Source organism: Eptesicus fuscus, chromosome 1 (genome assembly GCF_027574615.1).
Source record: "Eptesicus fuscus isolate TK198812 chromosome 1, DD_ASM_mEF_20220401, whole genome shotgun sequence".
Taxonomy (NCBI): domain Eukaryota; kingdom Metazoa; phylum Chordata; class Mammalia; order Chiroptera; family Vespertilionidae; genus Eptesicus; species Eptesicus fuscus.
This window is the reverse complement of record NC_072473.1, coordinates 125,866,624-125,881,012: the sequence shown is the minus strand read 5'-3', so window position 1 is coordinate 125,881,012 and position 14,389 is coordinate 125,866,624. Positions and strand designations below refer to the sequence as shown.

At 44.5% G+C, this 14,389-nt stretch overlaps 2 protein-coding genes across 2 annotated transcripts; one reads left to right on the top strand and one right to left on the bottom strand.

Moving 5' to 3' along the window:
- The first annotated feature begins 291 nt into the window (after nt 1–291).
- On the top strand, nt 292–1,615 carry LOC129148553 (40-kDa huntingtin-associated protein-like). Its single transcript, XM_054713659.1, has one exon. The coding sequence runs from the start codon at nt 364–366 to the stop codon at nt 1,522–1,524; it is 1,161 nt and encodes a 386-aa protein (XP_054569634.1). The 5' UTR covers nt 292–363; the 3' UTR covers nt 1,525–1,615.
- Nucleotides 1,616–11,366: 9,751 nt separating this feature from the next.
- Nucleotides 11,367–11,827, bottom strand: LOC103304828 (histone H2A-Bbd type 2/3-like). The gene has a single exon (XM_008161620.3). The coding sequence runs from the start codon at nt 11,715–11,717 to the stop codon at nt 11,370–11,372; it is 348 nt and encodes a 115-aa protein (XP_008159842.1). The 5' UTR covers nt 11,718–11,827; the 3' UTR covers nt 11,367–11,369.
- Nucleotides 11,828–14,389: the final 2,562 nt, after the last annotated feature.

Genomic DNA, 14,389 nt, shown 5'->3' with positions numbered 1-14,389 from the left:
GAGAAAGATGCAAAATCAGAATGAGCGAATGAGCGTCACGCCTGGTCACAAGTTTATTTTTGGTCCTGTTCCCTTAGAGATGCTAGGTGACACCCCTAGCAACCTGGGTAAACAAGCTGTCACCTAGCAACAGAGGGCGCCTGGCCAGGCCCCGCCCCAGGATCTGTGATTCGTTTAAACTCATTGTTCTAGGCCAGGCCCCGCCCAGGGCGCCCTATATTTGCATATCACCACGGCAACGACAGGGCGTGCGATGCCTGTGCCTGCTCTGTGGGAGGGAGGCCAAAGCGGGACGCAGGGCACGTCGCTGTCAGCTGCCTGCACCCACAAAGTCCGCCCAGAGGAAGCGCTCGGGCTGGGAACATGGCGGCGTCCTCTAGCGGCCTGGGTGGCTTTTCCGGACTGGGGCCCGAGACCGGGGACTTCCTGGCCAGGTACCGGCAGGTGTCTAACAAGCTGAAGAAGCGGTTCCTGCGGAAGCCGAACGTGGCGGAGGCCGGCGAGCAGTTCGCCCAGCTGGGCCGCGAGCTGCGCGCCCAGGAGTGCCTGCCCTACGCGGCCTGGTGCCAGTTGGCCGTGGCGCGCTGCCACCAGGCGCTGTTCCACGGGCCGGGGGAGGCCCTGGCGCTCACCGAGGCCGCCCGCCTCTTCCTGCAGCAGGAGCTCGACGCGCGCCAGCGCCTCGCCTGCCCCGCCGCCTACGGGGAGCCCCTGCAGGCGGCCGCCAGCGCCCTGGGCGCCGCCGTGCGCCTGCACCTCGAGCTGGGCCAGCCGGCCGCCGCCGCCGCCCTCTGCCTGGAGCTGGCCGCCGCCCTGCGCGACCTGGGCCAGCCGGCCGCCGCCGCCGGCCACTTCCAGCGCGCCGCCCAGCTGCAGCTGTCGCAGCTGCCCCTGGCCGCGCTGCAGGCGCTGGGGGACGCCGCCTCCTGCCAGCTGCTGGCGCGCGACTACAACGGCGCCCTGGCCATCTTCACCCGCATGCAGCGCCTGGCGCAGGAGCACGGCAGCCACCCGGTGCAGCCGCCGCCGCTCCCGCCGCTCCCGCCGCCGCCGCAGTCGCATCCACTGATGCAGCCTCAGCCTCAGGGGCCCCAGCTCAGACCCAGCACGGTCCCAGTCCTGTCCACCTCGCTGCGCCCTACGAATGCCGGCTTTGCGGCTGCGCCCTCTGGTGCCTTGCTGGGCGCCTTCTCGGACATCCTGGTCCGGTGCGAGGTGTCCCGCGTGCTGCTGCTGCTGCTGCTGCAGCCCCCGCCCGCCAAGCTGCTCCCGGAGCACGCCCACACCCTGGAGAAGTACTCCTGGGAGGCGTTCGACAGCCAGGGCCAGGAGAGCAGCGGCCAGCTCCCCGAAGACCTCTTCCTGCTGCTGCAGTCCCTGGTCATGGCCACCCACGAGAAGGACACGGAAGCCGTCAAGGCGCTGCAGGTGGAGCTGTGGCCGCTGCTGAGCGCCGAGCAGAACCACCTGCTTCACCTCGTGCTGCAAGAAACCATCTCCCCCTCGGGACAGGGGATCGGATGACTCACATTAGCCTGGTGACTTTGCCTGCGGCCAGACCGCGGGCACCGCCTTGGCATTTGGAGGGAAATAAAAGTTACTGATCACAGCGGTTCTACCTTTGTTAGCTTATTCCTCTTGCCACCACAGAAAGTTACCTGTACCCCAAAGGCTTCTTTCCATAATAGCGGGAGAAAAAAGCAGTATGATCTGGACAGAGTAGAACACATGGCTCGCTTCCCCAAAACTGTACCATAAAAATGAGAAGCCTTTTATCCTTTTCCTCTTCCACCCAAGTCGCCTCACCCCCTATCCCAATCTTTGTTTCATTATCAGGATTTTATTTTGCACTGCTGTCTAAATACTTAAACTATGTGTTTTTATCATGACTCATTTCTTGGTGCATTTCTATATCTATCTATGTGATCACCCAATTTCTCCTGTTTTATCTACGCCATACATATTCATGGGGACCATTTGATTCCATACATCGTTGTTGCTACAGCTCTAAATCTATGATAAAGCCATTCCAAAAGTCCTGACATGTGGTTTAGATTTACTTCATCTATAAAATGGGAATAATTTATCTGCTTGTCAGGCCCCAGAAAGCAGAAAGAGTTCTCTTTCAGTTCCAAGATGTATTCATTCATTTGAAATTGACAGTGTACTTAGTATGCAATTACACTGGACAATGAGTCTACAGAGATCATTTTACTCGGATAGCTGCAATGCAAATGTATCTGGTGCAATGTCAGGTTGGGGGTGTGGTTGGAGGGGGGTGTCCAAGGCAAATGTGTCAGGTGTGCATTGGAATTCACATGTATGCTTCTATTCTGAGAGTTACCTATAACCCACAAATTATCATGACTGATTTCTTGGCGCATTTCTATATTTGTAGTAGGAATCTTTCTGCAACCCCTATTTAACTCGACTATGTAAAATCAGCATGGTTCTTTGGTGTTGTATGATCATGTATGTGACCAAAAGTATGATGGCATTCCATTTAAAAACTCTAAATCTTCAAGACTTTTTGGCCCAGATGTTACATGCAAACTGACTTAGCTGTGTGGTGTGTTGTTGTTTTAAATTCAATTTTATTTTATTTACAGTTTCAAGAGTGATAACAAGAATTCTTCAGAGTATAATCTCATTCTCAATCATTCAGCTTTGGGAAAATGCATCTCAAACCAATACAAAATAATATTGAATGTAAACTGTAATTTAAAAAATAAATAAAAATTTAAAAAGACCTGTTTGCAACAGTACTCGGACATAATAAGGAGAGAACAAATTTAAGTAAAAAGGAAATGCATGAATAAAGTTGGTATACACTGGATGAAAAAAAATTGAGTCTTAAATAATTTAAGAATAATGTATTTGTATATAAAATCAAGTTGTTAATGAAAATGAACTGGAAAATATTTGACAGACAATGGAAAGCTAACATGTTGATATTTGATGTGCCTCGGGAAAATCCCACTCAAAGAACAGGAAAAATTGACCAAATTTAAAGCTGGATATAAAAAGTTCCTGAGTTGATGAAAGACATGTGCTTAAGAATGCACAAGTTAAAAATGGGAACAAATTAGGAAGTAAGCCCTGACCGGTTTGGCTCAGTGGATAGAGCGTCAGCCTGCGGACTGAAGGGTCCCAGGTTCGATTCTGGTCAAGGGCATGTACCTTCGTTGCGGGCACATCCCCAGTAGGGGGTGTGCAAGAGGAGGCTGATCGATGTTTCTCTCTCATCGATGTTTCTAGCTCTCTCTCCCTCTCCCTTCCTCTCTGTAAAAAAAAATCAATAAAATATATTTAAAAATTAGGAAGTAAAACTAAGAAGTAAAAGGATTAGAGAAATAAGGTAAGGGAAAAAATAAGACTATTGACTATAACAGATTAAACTAACAGAAGCAACAAAGATAAGTCACCATTACAAAAATCATATAAATTATAAGGAGGGGTAGCATGAAAAAATGCTTTTAAAATATAGAGAATCAACAAAAAGGTAAAAGTGACTAGAGAAAAACATACATTAAGGAGCTAGAAGTCAAATCCAGGCATATCTGACTTCCAAGTCTGCACCGTTGTCTTCTGCCCTTGGACATACACAACCACTCATATTCAACTTTCTTGCTACATTTCGCTTATTCTAATTCCATGTTACACTCTAGATCACTATCTATTCAAATGACCAGAACATGTATACTCTGTTGAGAATCACATGTCATTAAAGCCATTTCTGATGTATGATCTAATAGAAAAAGATATAAGCCTATGATTTAATAAGAAAGGTATGTATATGAGTTCACAGAACTCAAACCCTACCTAAAATCAGCTCCAGAATACAATGTAGCCTTTCACGGAGAAAATCTGGGAAAGAGTTCATCTATTGACCTGCACACCAGGGAAGGCCCGAGGGGAGAGGGGAGAGTCCAGGGCAGCCAGCAATTCTTCACTTGTAAAATGTAAACATCTCCCAGTCAGAAGATACCATGGCCCTCAGGTTATTTTATTTATTTTTTTTTTTTTTTGTTAATCTTCACCAGAGGATATTTTTCCATTGATTTTTTGGGGAGAGTGGAAGAAAGAGGGAAAGACAGAGAGAAACATTAATGCTAGAGAAACACATCAATTGCTTGCCTCCTGCACGCACCAAGGTACATGCCCTTGACTGGAATTGAACCTGGCACCCTTTGGCCCATAGGCCGATACTCTATCCACTGAGCCAAACTGGCTAGGGCAGCCCTCAGGTCCTTGCATCCTCTGTCCTGAACTGGTAAACTCCATCCTTTGTGCTCTCCACCTCCTGACCTACTTCTAAACTTCTTAGGTGCAGACCCCTCAACTCATTTCTTATTTTCTATATTCTGATGCCCTCCTCACATTTGCTAATTGGTACTAGACCTCAAGCACTGACCTCCACCTTTCTTCCTCCATCAATTACTTAACTGATCTGTGTCTTAAGTTCCTCTTCTACAAAAAGAAAATAATAGTATGCATTTGGCTGTGGACCCTAGTGACTTTGGGTATCATCATATTTTCTAGAGTTGGAATAAGGACCTTATTAAACTTTCAACAACAACAAAAATGCAATCATCAAAAATGAAACAAGAGAGAATAGGTAACAGCATTAAATTTAGCATTTAAACTATTGACTCAACTAATCAACAGGAGCTATAAGTTTCCAACATTAAATCATGGACCAGGGTCTTGCTTCAGAATGAACTGAAAAAGAGTTAACCATTCAGTGGTCTCATAAGCTCCAAGTGATGCTGTGGATAATCCTCATCATCATATTGTCCAAAGTAGTAGATTTGGCTTTTCCACTTACTTGTTCCAGTGGTCAAATATAGGGGTGGGCAAAAGTGCTTTTACAGTTGTGAGTGCATGAAACACAGAGTTTATTTATTAATTATTGTATTATTTATTTGTATTATTTGTTACTATTATTGTTTTTATGTCATGTCCTTTCTTATTATTTAACCTTAGGGTAATAAGGGCTGGTTATTTAACCTGCTTTTGCCCAACCCCCGTATCTGCCTTTTATTCAACCATTTCCCTATCTGTACCATAAGGCCAGTGTCACTTTATGTAATGTCCCAAAGAGACCTCTGGAGGGAGGCAGAGGGAAGGATGTCAAGAGCTGTGGTACATAAACCAACTGGAAAGACAAATTGGAGTCAGTTTTATTACCATAGGCATGAAATCTTCAAATCGGATAAAATCTACACATTTGTCCCCCACCGACAAGACATCTAGACTAAGGTAATTGTGTTGAAGGTGTACTTTGTTCTACTAATGTAGACTCCATCTTTCTGTTCTCTGGGAAAGTATTTGGTCTTGAACCCAATCTTTTTCTATACCCTGAGCTGTGGGGATATTTTCAGGATCAACAGGAAGAGACCTTCCCCAGCAACATTACATTCACAAAAGCCAAACAATACTTAGACCCCTGGGGAAAAAGAGGTATTCAGTGTGTCTCTCAGAAGACCTCATAGGCTGTTTATTCTCGACTTCCTTTTCTTGCTTTACCAGTTCTCTGACACCATGCACCTTCCTCTTGCAAATAAACATAAGACCCTCATGTCCCCAGAACGGCAAGAAGTACTTGGGAAACATGGTCTTTTGTCAAGGGAATCTCTTGGGTTTATAATAAAAATAAATTCTCCTCTCCTATTCTATCCTCTTCTAACATCAATTTTATTATTCTCCCTTACATTTCACTCCCAAATTAGCTCCATTGTCTGTGCTCTAAGAATGCTTTGGCTCAGTATAGCTCCCTTCCACTTCAGTGGTGCTGATCAGCGATGTCAGGAAATAATCAACTCACACCTGTTTTCTCTATCAACTCACAGATATTGTTTTCTATACAGTAGTAATAAGTAATATCTAAATAACTAAATGTCGTAACTAATAATAGGAATAACTAGATGTGTGGTGGGTAGGGATGGGGACTGTCCTACTGTCAAAAGAAGAGAGAGCATCAGAAATTATCAACTCACCTGAAAATTCTGGGGCTGCTTGCAGCACAATGCCAGACATAGGCAACTCGGCTCTAGTAGGAAATGCAAGCCTGTGCAGCTCAGAAATTGTCCCCGAATAGCCACTTGGTGCTGTGCTTCCTCAATTGCCTGCATCCAGCTCACAAGGGCACTGGGTTTTAGAATTACTAGCTTCAAACTCATTCAAGACTCACATTGTCCATAAACAAAGAGTCTACTGTGTGTGTGTGTGTGTGTGTGTGTGTGTGTGTGTGTGTGTGTGTGAGAGAGAGAGAGAGAGAGAGAGAGAGAGAGAGAGAGAGAGAGAGGGAGAGAGAGAGAGAGAGCCACACCCAGAAAAAAAATGGAGAAAAAAAGGTAAGAAAAAGCAAATGGACTATTTCTCTAGTCACAGGGATGTAAAGTACAGTACAGTATAGGGAATACAGTCAATAATATTATAGTTACTTTGTATGGTGTCAGATGGTACTACTAGACTTATGAGGGTGATCACTTCGTAAGTTATGTAAATGTCTAATCACTGTGCTATACACCTGAAACTAATATAACATTGTATATCAACTGTAATAGAAAAATTTTTTAATTTATCTTTATTGTTAAAAGTATTACAGATGTTCCCCCTTTTCCCATTGACCCCCTCCACCCTGGGCCCGCCCGCCCCCCAGGTCTTCACCACTCTATTGTATGTTCCATGCTTCTATGTTCCTGGATCTATTTTGTTCATCAGTTTATTTTGTTCATTAGATTCCACATATGAGTGAGATCATGTGATACTTATCTTTCTCTGGCTTATTTCGCTTAGCATAATATTCTCTGGGTCCCTCCATGCTGTCTCAAAGGGTAAGAGATCCTTCCTTTTTACAGCTGCATAGCATTCCACTGTGTAAATGTACCACAGCTTTTCTTATCCACTCATCTACTGATGGGCACTTGGGCTGTTTCCAGATCTTAGCTATTGTAAATTGTGCTGCTATGAACATAGGGGTGCATATATCCTTTCTGATTGGTGTTTCTAGTTTCTTGGGATATATTCCTAGAAGTGGGATCACTGGGTCATAAGGTAGTTCCTTTTTTTCTTTCAGGAAACTCCAAACTGTTTTCCACAGTGGCTGCATCAGTCTGCATTCTCACCAACAGTGCATGAGGGTTCCCTTTTCTCCACATCCTCATCAACACTTGTTTGTGGATTTATTGATGATAGCCATTCTGACAGGTGTGAGGTAAATCTCACTGTGGTTTTAATTTGTTTCTCTCTGATGATTAGTGAGATTGAGCATTTTTTCATATGTCTATTGGCCATGTATGTGTCCTCTTTGGAAAACTGTCTATTCAGATCCTTTGCCCATTTTTTAATTAAAATATTATTTTTATTGATTTTTTACAGAGAGGAAGGGAGAGGGATAGAGAGCCAAAAACATCGATGAGAGAGAAAAATAAATCAGCTGCCTCCAGCATGCCCCCCACTGAGGATCAAGCCCATAACCAAGGTACATGCCCTCACCAGAATCGAACCCGGGACCCTTCAGTCCATGGCCCAATGCTCTATCCACTGAGCCAAACCGGTCAGGGCCCTTTGCCCATTTTTTAAAATTGGATTTTTTGTGTGTGTTGAGTTGTATAAATTATATGTTTTGGAAAGTAACCCCTTATCAGATGTATCTTTGACAAATATGTTCTCCCATACAGTGGGTTATCTCTTCATTTTGTTTGTTTCCTTTGCTGTACAAAAGCTTTTTAGTTTGGTGTAGTCCCATTTATTTATCTTTTCCTTTGTTTCCCTCGCCTGAGGAGACACATCGGTAAAACTATTGCTATGAGAAATGTCTGAAATTTTACTGCCTCCTATGTTTTCTTCTAGGATTTTTATGATTTTGCAACTTACATTTAAACTTTTAATCCATTTTGAGTTTATTCTTATGTGGACTTTTTAAAGAAACCTTGCCTTTATTTTTGGATCTTGAGTCTTAGGTAGGCGTAAAGAAACACTATTAATTTTTTAAAAGACATTCGGGATCTTAAGTAGGATTTTAAGTTTCATGAACCATTGTACAAGTAAAAAAAAATCTGAAAAAAAGGTAGAATGGGTAACTAGATGTTGATTCCCAAATTCTTAGTCTATGAACTTGTGGAAACCTTCCATTATGCAAGGACTGTTGGGGAAAGGGGAGAAAAGAGCATTTTGAGCTTGAATTCCAACTAAAACTTGATTCCAACATCTCTAAAATATTAATGCCTTACTTTCAGTTCTGGCAACATAGAAGACTAATCTGATAATCACACTGTAAATAAAAGCAAGCTTCAACTCCATGCTGTCTATAAAAGATGTTCTTTAACCATACAAATGATCCTTGAGGACATTATGCTAAGTGCAATAAGCCACTAACAAAAAGACAAATACTGCACAATCCCACTTACATGAGGTATCTAAAATGGTCAGTTTCACAAAATCTAAGAGTGTAATGGTAGTTTCTAAGGCCAAAGGGGAGGGAGAAATGGGGAGTTACTAATCAATGGGCATAAATTTTCAGATAAGCAAGAGGAATTAATTCTAGAGATCTACTGTAAATATTATACCTATCCAACAATAATGTGTTGCACACTAAATTTTTATTAAGAGGATGAACCTCATTTTAAATGTTACCCAAATAAAATGAAAATTTAAAAAGGGGATTATCTTTAAATATAAAGACAAAGAAAGATTAGAAGAGGTTGTATAAATATATGCCACACAAACAGAAAGCATAAGAGAGCTGAAATTATTATTTAGATATTAGAAAAATCACAATCATTTTGGAGATTTTAACATCACTTTATTGGCAAGTCAAAAATATGCTCAACAGGAAACAGTTGACACACCCTATGGGAAAACACCTTGCCTTGAGGCAGGCGGGGGGAGGGGGGAGAAAAGAAGAAGAAGAAAAATGAAAAAAAAAATAATGTCAACATCTTTAGTCACTAGGTAATTGCAAATTAAAGCCACAATAAGATATAACTATACATTTATTAGAATTGCTAAAACTAACTTGCTGACAACATCAAATGTTGGCAAGGTATGGAAGAACTAGGACCCTCAAACATAGTGGGAATGTAAAATGGTACAAACGCTTTTTTAAAAAATCTTTATTGTTGAAAGTATTACATATTGACCCCTCATAGGTACAAACACTTTTGAAAAGTTTATCACTTTCTTATAAAGCTAGATATACACCTAACACTAACACTTCCGCTTTGGGGAATTACCCAAGGGAAATGAAAACACACATGTGCACAAAAAATTGAACACAAATGTTCACAGCAGCTTTTTTCATAATAAAAACTGAAAACAGGCCAGATGTCCATCATCATTTGAATGTATAAATAAAGTGTGACTTATCAATATAGCGAAATAACACTGAGAAAAAGGAATGAATCCTTGATACACACAACAACATGAGTGGATCTCAAAAGAGGCTTCACTGAAAGTACTCACATGTATGAATCCATTAATCTGAAGTTCTAGAACAGACCAAACTATTATGTGGTGTAAAAAATAAGAACATTGGTTGCCTCTAGGATATGAGGATGAGGATAATTGGGCAGGGGCTTGAGAAATCTTTTCATATGATCCAGTAGTCCAACTCCTGGGTATTTACCCTAGAAAAATGAAAATTTGTGTTCATACATAAATTTATCCATGACTGTGTTGAACTAAAAAACAACAACAGTCACTTAAGTCAGTTATTTTACCAACAAAAATGGGCTCATTCGCCATAAAAAAAAAGGAATTCTCATCATTTGCAGCAACCTGGATGGAACTGGAGAACATTATGCTAAGTGAAATAAGCCAGTCAATGAAAGAAAAATACCACATGATCTCACTCATTTATGGATAATAAAGAACATTATAAACTTGAACAAAAAGATAGATACAGAGACAGTAAAGCATCAAACAGACTGTCAAATTACAGGGGGAAGGTTAGGGAGAGGTGGGGGAGATAAGAGATCAATCAAAGGACTTGTATGCATGCATATAAGCATAACCAATGGATGCAAAACTCTGGGGGGTGAGGGCATATATGGGAGTGGGGGGGTGGCAATGGTAAGATATGTACACATATAATACCTTAATAAAAAAATTGAAAAAAAAAAAATAAAAATTTAAATATTAAAAAAAATGGGCTCATTGGGGGAATGGCAAAGAATTGCAATTCAGGACAAACTATGGCAAAACCATAGGCAAGTGCAGAGAACAAAGGAGAGGAACTGTTTCTTTATAGAGGAATGGGGGTAGTTGGGAGAGGCTGTTACAAATAGAGTCCATTGGAGAAAATTGGGAGTTGGAAGTGTAGTGGGTTTTCACTGGATGGGCTGTGACAGTCTCTCATTGGTTGCCTGGCAATGAGAAAATCTTCCTTGTGGTTCAGTGAAAGACTAGTACACTGGCAGAGAAGCAGTAGGCATAATCAAAATCAAACTACATAGGGCAAAAAGAAGTATTCTTTATTTTAAAATATGGGTATCAGAGTCCGTTATTAATCTGGCTTTCAGAAACGAAGGCCCCCTTCCCTAGGTATATGCAAATCGAGTGATTTGATGAAGAACCTGGTTGAGAACAGGTTACACACACCAACGAGGGGTTTGGGGAAAAGCCTTTCCAGGGGCACAGTTCCCATGCAAAACTGTTGAGGGGCTAGACCTTGCCTGGTGCAAGCGGCATATGCAAATGGAGAATCCAGGCTCAGCCCTGGCCAGGCACCCACTGTTGCTAGGTGACACCTTGTTTACCCAGGTTGCTCAGTGAGTCTCCTAGCATCTCTAAGGGAACAGGACCAAAAAAACTCCTGATCCTTCATGACCTTCATTCCGATTTTGCATCTTTATTGCTTGTCCAATACCCCCACCCCCATCAGTCCTCAATCTTCCCGTCAAGGCCACTGCCCCATGAGAGTCGATGCCAACCACCCCTCCATTCTGCACGCGGGTTGGCATTGCACCTTCACCCTATCACGACGCCTGAGTCATGGCCTTGCACTCCACCCCAGTGAACACCAGCCTCCCGGGGACGTTGCCAGGCTCTGACTTGCTCAGAGGCGATGGGGGGTCTTGCATACCCCAGCCTCCCCCCACCCCAGCCGGCCTCCCCCGCCCTGGACCCCCCGGGCACTGTCACCATGAGGGGCTGCTCCTCTTGTCATCCCCAACTCCACCCCCGCTCCCGGGACACACACCACCAGCCCCATCCCACCACCCTCCCCCCCCACCCCCCCAAAGTGACCTGAAGAAGGCACATGGGTTTCCGTCAACACTTTATTTTCAATAACTTTGCCCAAGGCGCCAGGCCGCCTGGGCTGGGAGGGGTGGGGGCCCGGGACCCCGAGCCATGTCGGGAAGCTACTGCCTGCCCGGGGCAGCCAGGGATATGGTGGTGTTCTCGAAGAAGCCGCTGAGCAGTGCGTTGTTGTGGATCGCCATGTCCAGCAGCTCTGGGGTGATGCGCCTGCAGCCGATTTTCTGGGCCTCGTTGCCCGCCAGCTCCAGGACGGTGGCCGTCAGGTACTGGATGATGGCCGCCAGGTACACGGGGGCGTTGGGGCTGAGACGCTGGGTGTAGTGGCCGTCCAGCAGGAGGCGCTCCAGGTGGCTCACAGAGAAGGTCAAGTCGGCTCTGGTGGTGCGGCTGCGGTTGCGGGTCCGCCTCTGGTGATCAGAAGACCCCCCACGGCTCCTTTGCCCAGACATGATGGGCGCTGGATTGCGCTGTCTCCGATCCGCCTAGATCTGCAGTGCTGTGCGGTGCGGTTCAGTGCGGTGCGGTTCAGTGCGGTCAGGTAGGTGCCAGTTGGTCTCAACCGTTCAAAACGGCCGGTACGGAGGCTCCTGCGCTGTATCCTAGCGACCCCTGTCTGGCCCCTCATTGGTCCAGGTACAGGCTGTATGATACATAAGTTCTGTGAGGTCACTGCTTTCCCATTGGCCCTCGTGAGCCTGGGCCTGGGCCTGGGCCTGGGCCTGGGCCTGGGCCTGGGCCTGGGCCTGGGCCTGCAAAGAAGGGATGCTAGCAGCTCCCTATGCACCCCTGCCCATGGGACCTTCTCTTTGAGGGAACTCTGTCTACTGGGCAGGAATCTTGTACAGAAAAGAAACAATGCAGTGGCACCAGGCATAACTGGTGGTGTTGGACAGCCAACACAACTATCTACTTCCAAAACGTTGGAACCTCCCCCAAAAGAAACCCCTGTACCCAGTCAGGCAGTCACTTCCCACTGCCTTCCTCCTCCCCTAGACCCCGGGCAACCATGAACCTGCTTCCTGTCCATAGAGGCTCGCCTATTCTGGAAATTTCTAGAGATGTAATCATAGAATAAATAGGTGGCTTTTGTGTCTGCCTACTTTCACTTAACATCATGGTCTCATTATGGTTCGCCCAGGTGGTAGCATGGATCTGCACTTCATTCCCTTTTCGTGGCTGAATAATATTCCATTGTATGGGTGGACTACATGTTGTGCATCGGGTCCTCAGGTGATGGGTGTTTGGGTAATTTCCACCTCCTGGCAGTTGTGAATAGCACAGCGGTGAACATTCCTGCACAGGGTTCTGTTTGAACACCTGTTTTCAGTTCTTCTGGTTGTGTATCTAGGAGTGGAGTTGCCAGGCCATATGGTCATTCTATGTTTAGCTTACTGAGGAACCGCCCCACTGATTTCCACAGTGATGCTTCCATTGTACACTCAACAACAGTGTCTGAGGGCCCCAATTTCTCCATATCCTCATCAAAACTTATTCTCCTCTTGTTTTGCTTCTAATCGCCATCCCCGTGGGTGTGAAGTGGTATCTCATGGTGTTGAGTTGCATTTCCCTAATGGCTAGTGATGTTGAGCACCCTTTCCCATTCATACATCTGCTTCCTGCAAAGCAGGTGCACTTTCAACTCCTTTGCCCATTTCCCACAACTGGGCTGCTTGTCTTTCTGTTGCTGAGTTTTAAGATTCTTGATGCGTTCTGGAAAGTAGGCCCTTATCAGAGATATGATTTGCAAAGGCCTCTCCCATTCTGGAGGTTGTCCTTTCACTTTCTACATAGAGTCCTTTGATGCACAAACGTTTTGCATTTGGATGTCATATAATTTATCTGTTTTATAGTGCAGGAGGGGGGTTGAAAATGCTTCTAGTTCTTAAACAGTTTTCACCCTCATTGTTTTGGTGCCTACCCCCTTCACCTCTACTTTCAGAGTTACCCTTTGCAGCCTTTGAAGATTCTTCGGGGGGGGGGGGGGCAGAAGAACAGTAGTAAATCAGGATGGTTTGGGGCTTTTCCTACTTAGGGCTTAGGATTCCCAGTTTGTGGCCTTCTGGGGTCTGCTCAGTTAATTACTACTCCTCTATCTCCTTTCCTGCTTTTTTCAATCTTGTCAAATATAATTTTCTAGTAATTTCAGTAGATTTAGGGGACTTGATCAAGTTATATGTGGACGTATGTGTTCCACCTCAACTATACCTCATGGTGGGCAAGGAGATCTGCTTGCCTGCCTCATTCACCTTGTGCACTTTTTTTTAATCAAGCCAACTCTCCCTAAAATACTCCAAACTCAGATGGTCTCATTGGGCTCTTTGATCCATTCTGTGACTTTTTTGCCCTTTCAGCTCTCAGCCCCAAGACCATGTACTCCAAACCAACTTCCTAACCATAAACTCTCGGGCCATGCTTGAAGTTCAGATGCCTTGCCAATATGTCTACACTTCATAACCTGTCTACTCAGCGTTTCCACACACTTTTCCAATTCTGACCCTCATAACTTTACTCTTTCTACGTTAAATATAATGCTGACTCCTATCAGACAGAGGCTAGCCCTGGTCCGTCCTATTCGTTCAAATAACGATATTGGTGACAGTGATAACTACTAAGTGCTGAATGTTTCTTATGTGATGCTCACTGTGGTAGACGTTTTATACACATGACCTTGTTTCATTCTTCATCACAGCTTTATCTGATAGATGGCATTTATTAGACCCATTTTGTAGATGAAGAATCAGAGGCTCAAAGAGGGAGAGTGGTTTCCCAAAATTCACCAGGCTGGTAAGAAACAGAGATGGAATTAAAACCAAGATCAGTCCAAGCCCATGCTCTTCTTAGGACACTATCCTGCTTCAGTCAAGGCATCAGAGAGGGAGCTGGTAAGCAGAAGGTGAGAAGATACTTAGTGCCTGAACTGGAAAAATGGCCACCATCAATGGGACAAAATGTAGATCGTGAAGAAAGATGGGGCTAACAAAGAAAAAGCTTCACTGACTTCACAGGTTTGAATAGCATTGACCCTGTGGTCTTCATTTGTGCACAGGATAAATTACCATGCTTATCTATCCACGCAGACAGAAAGTTAGTACACCACTATAAATCAATATGATATTCACCA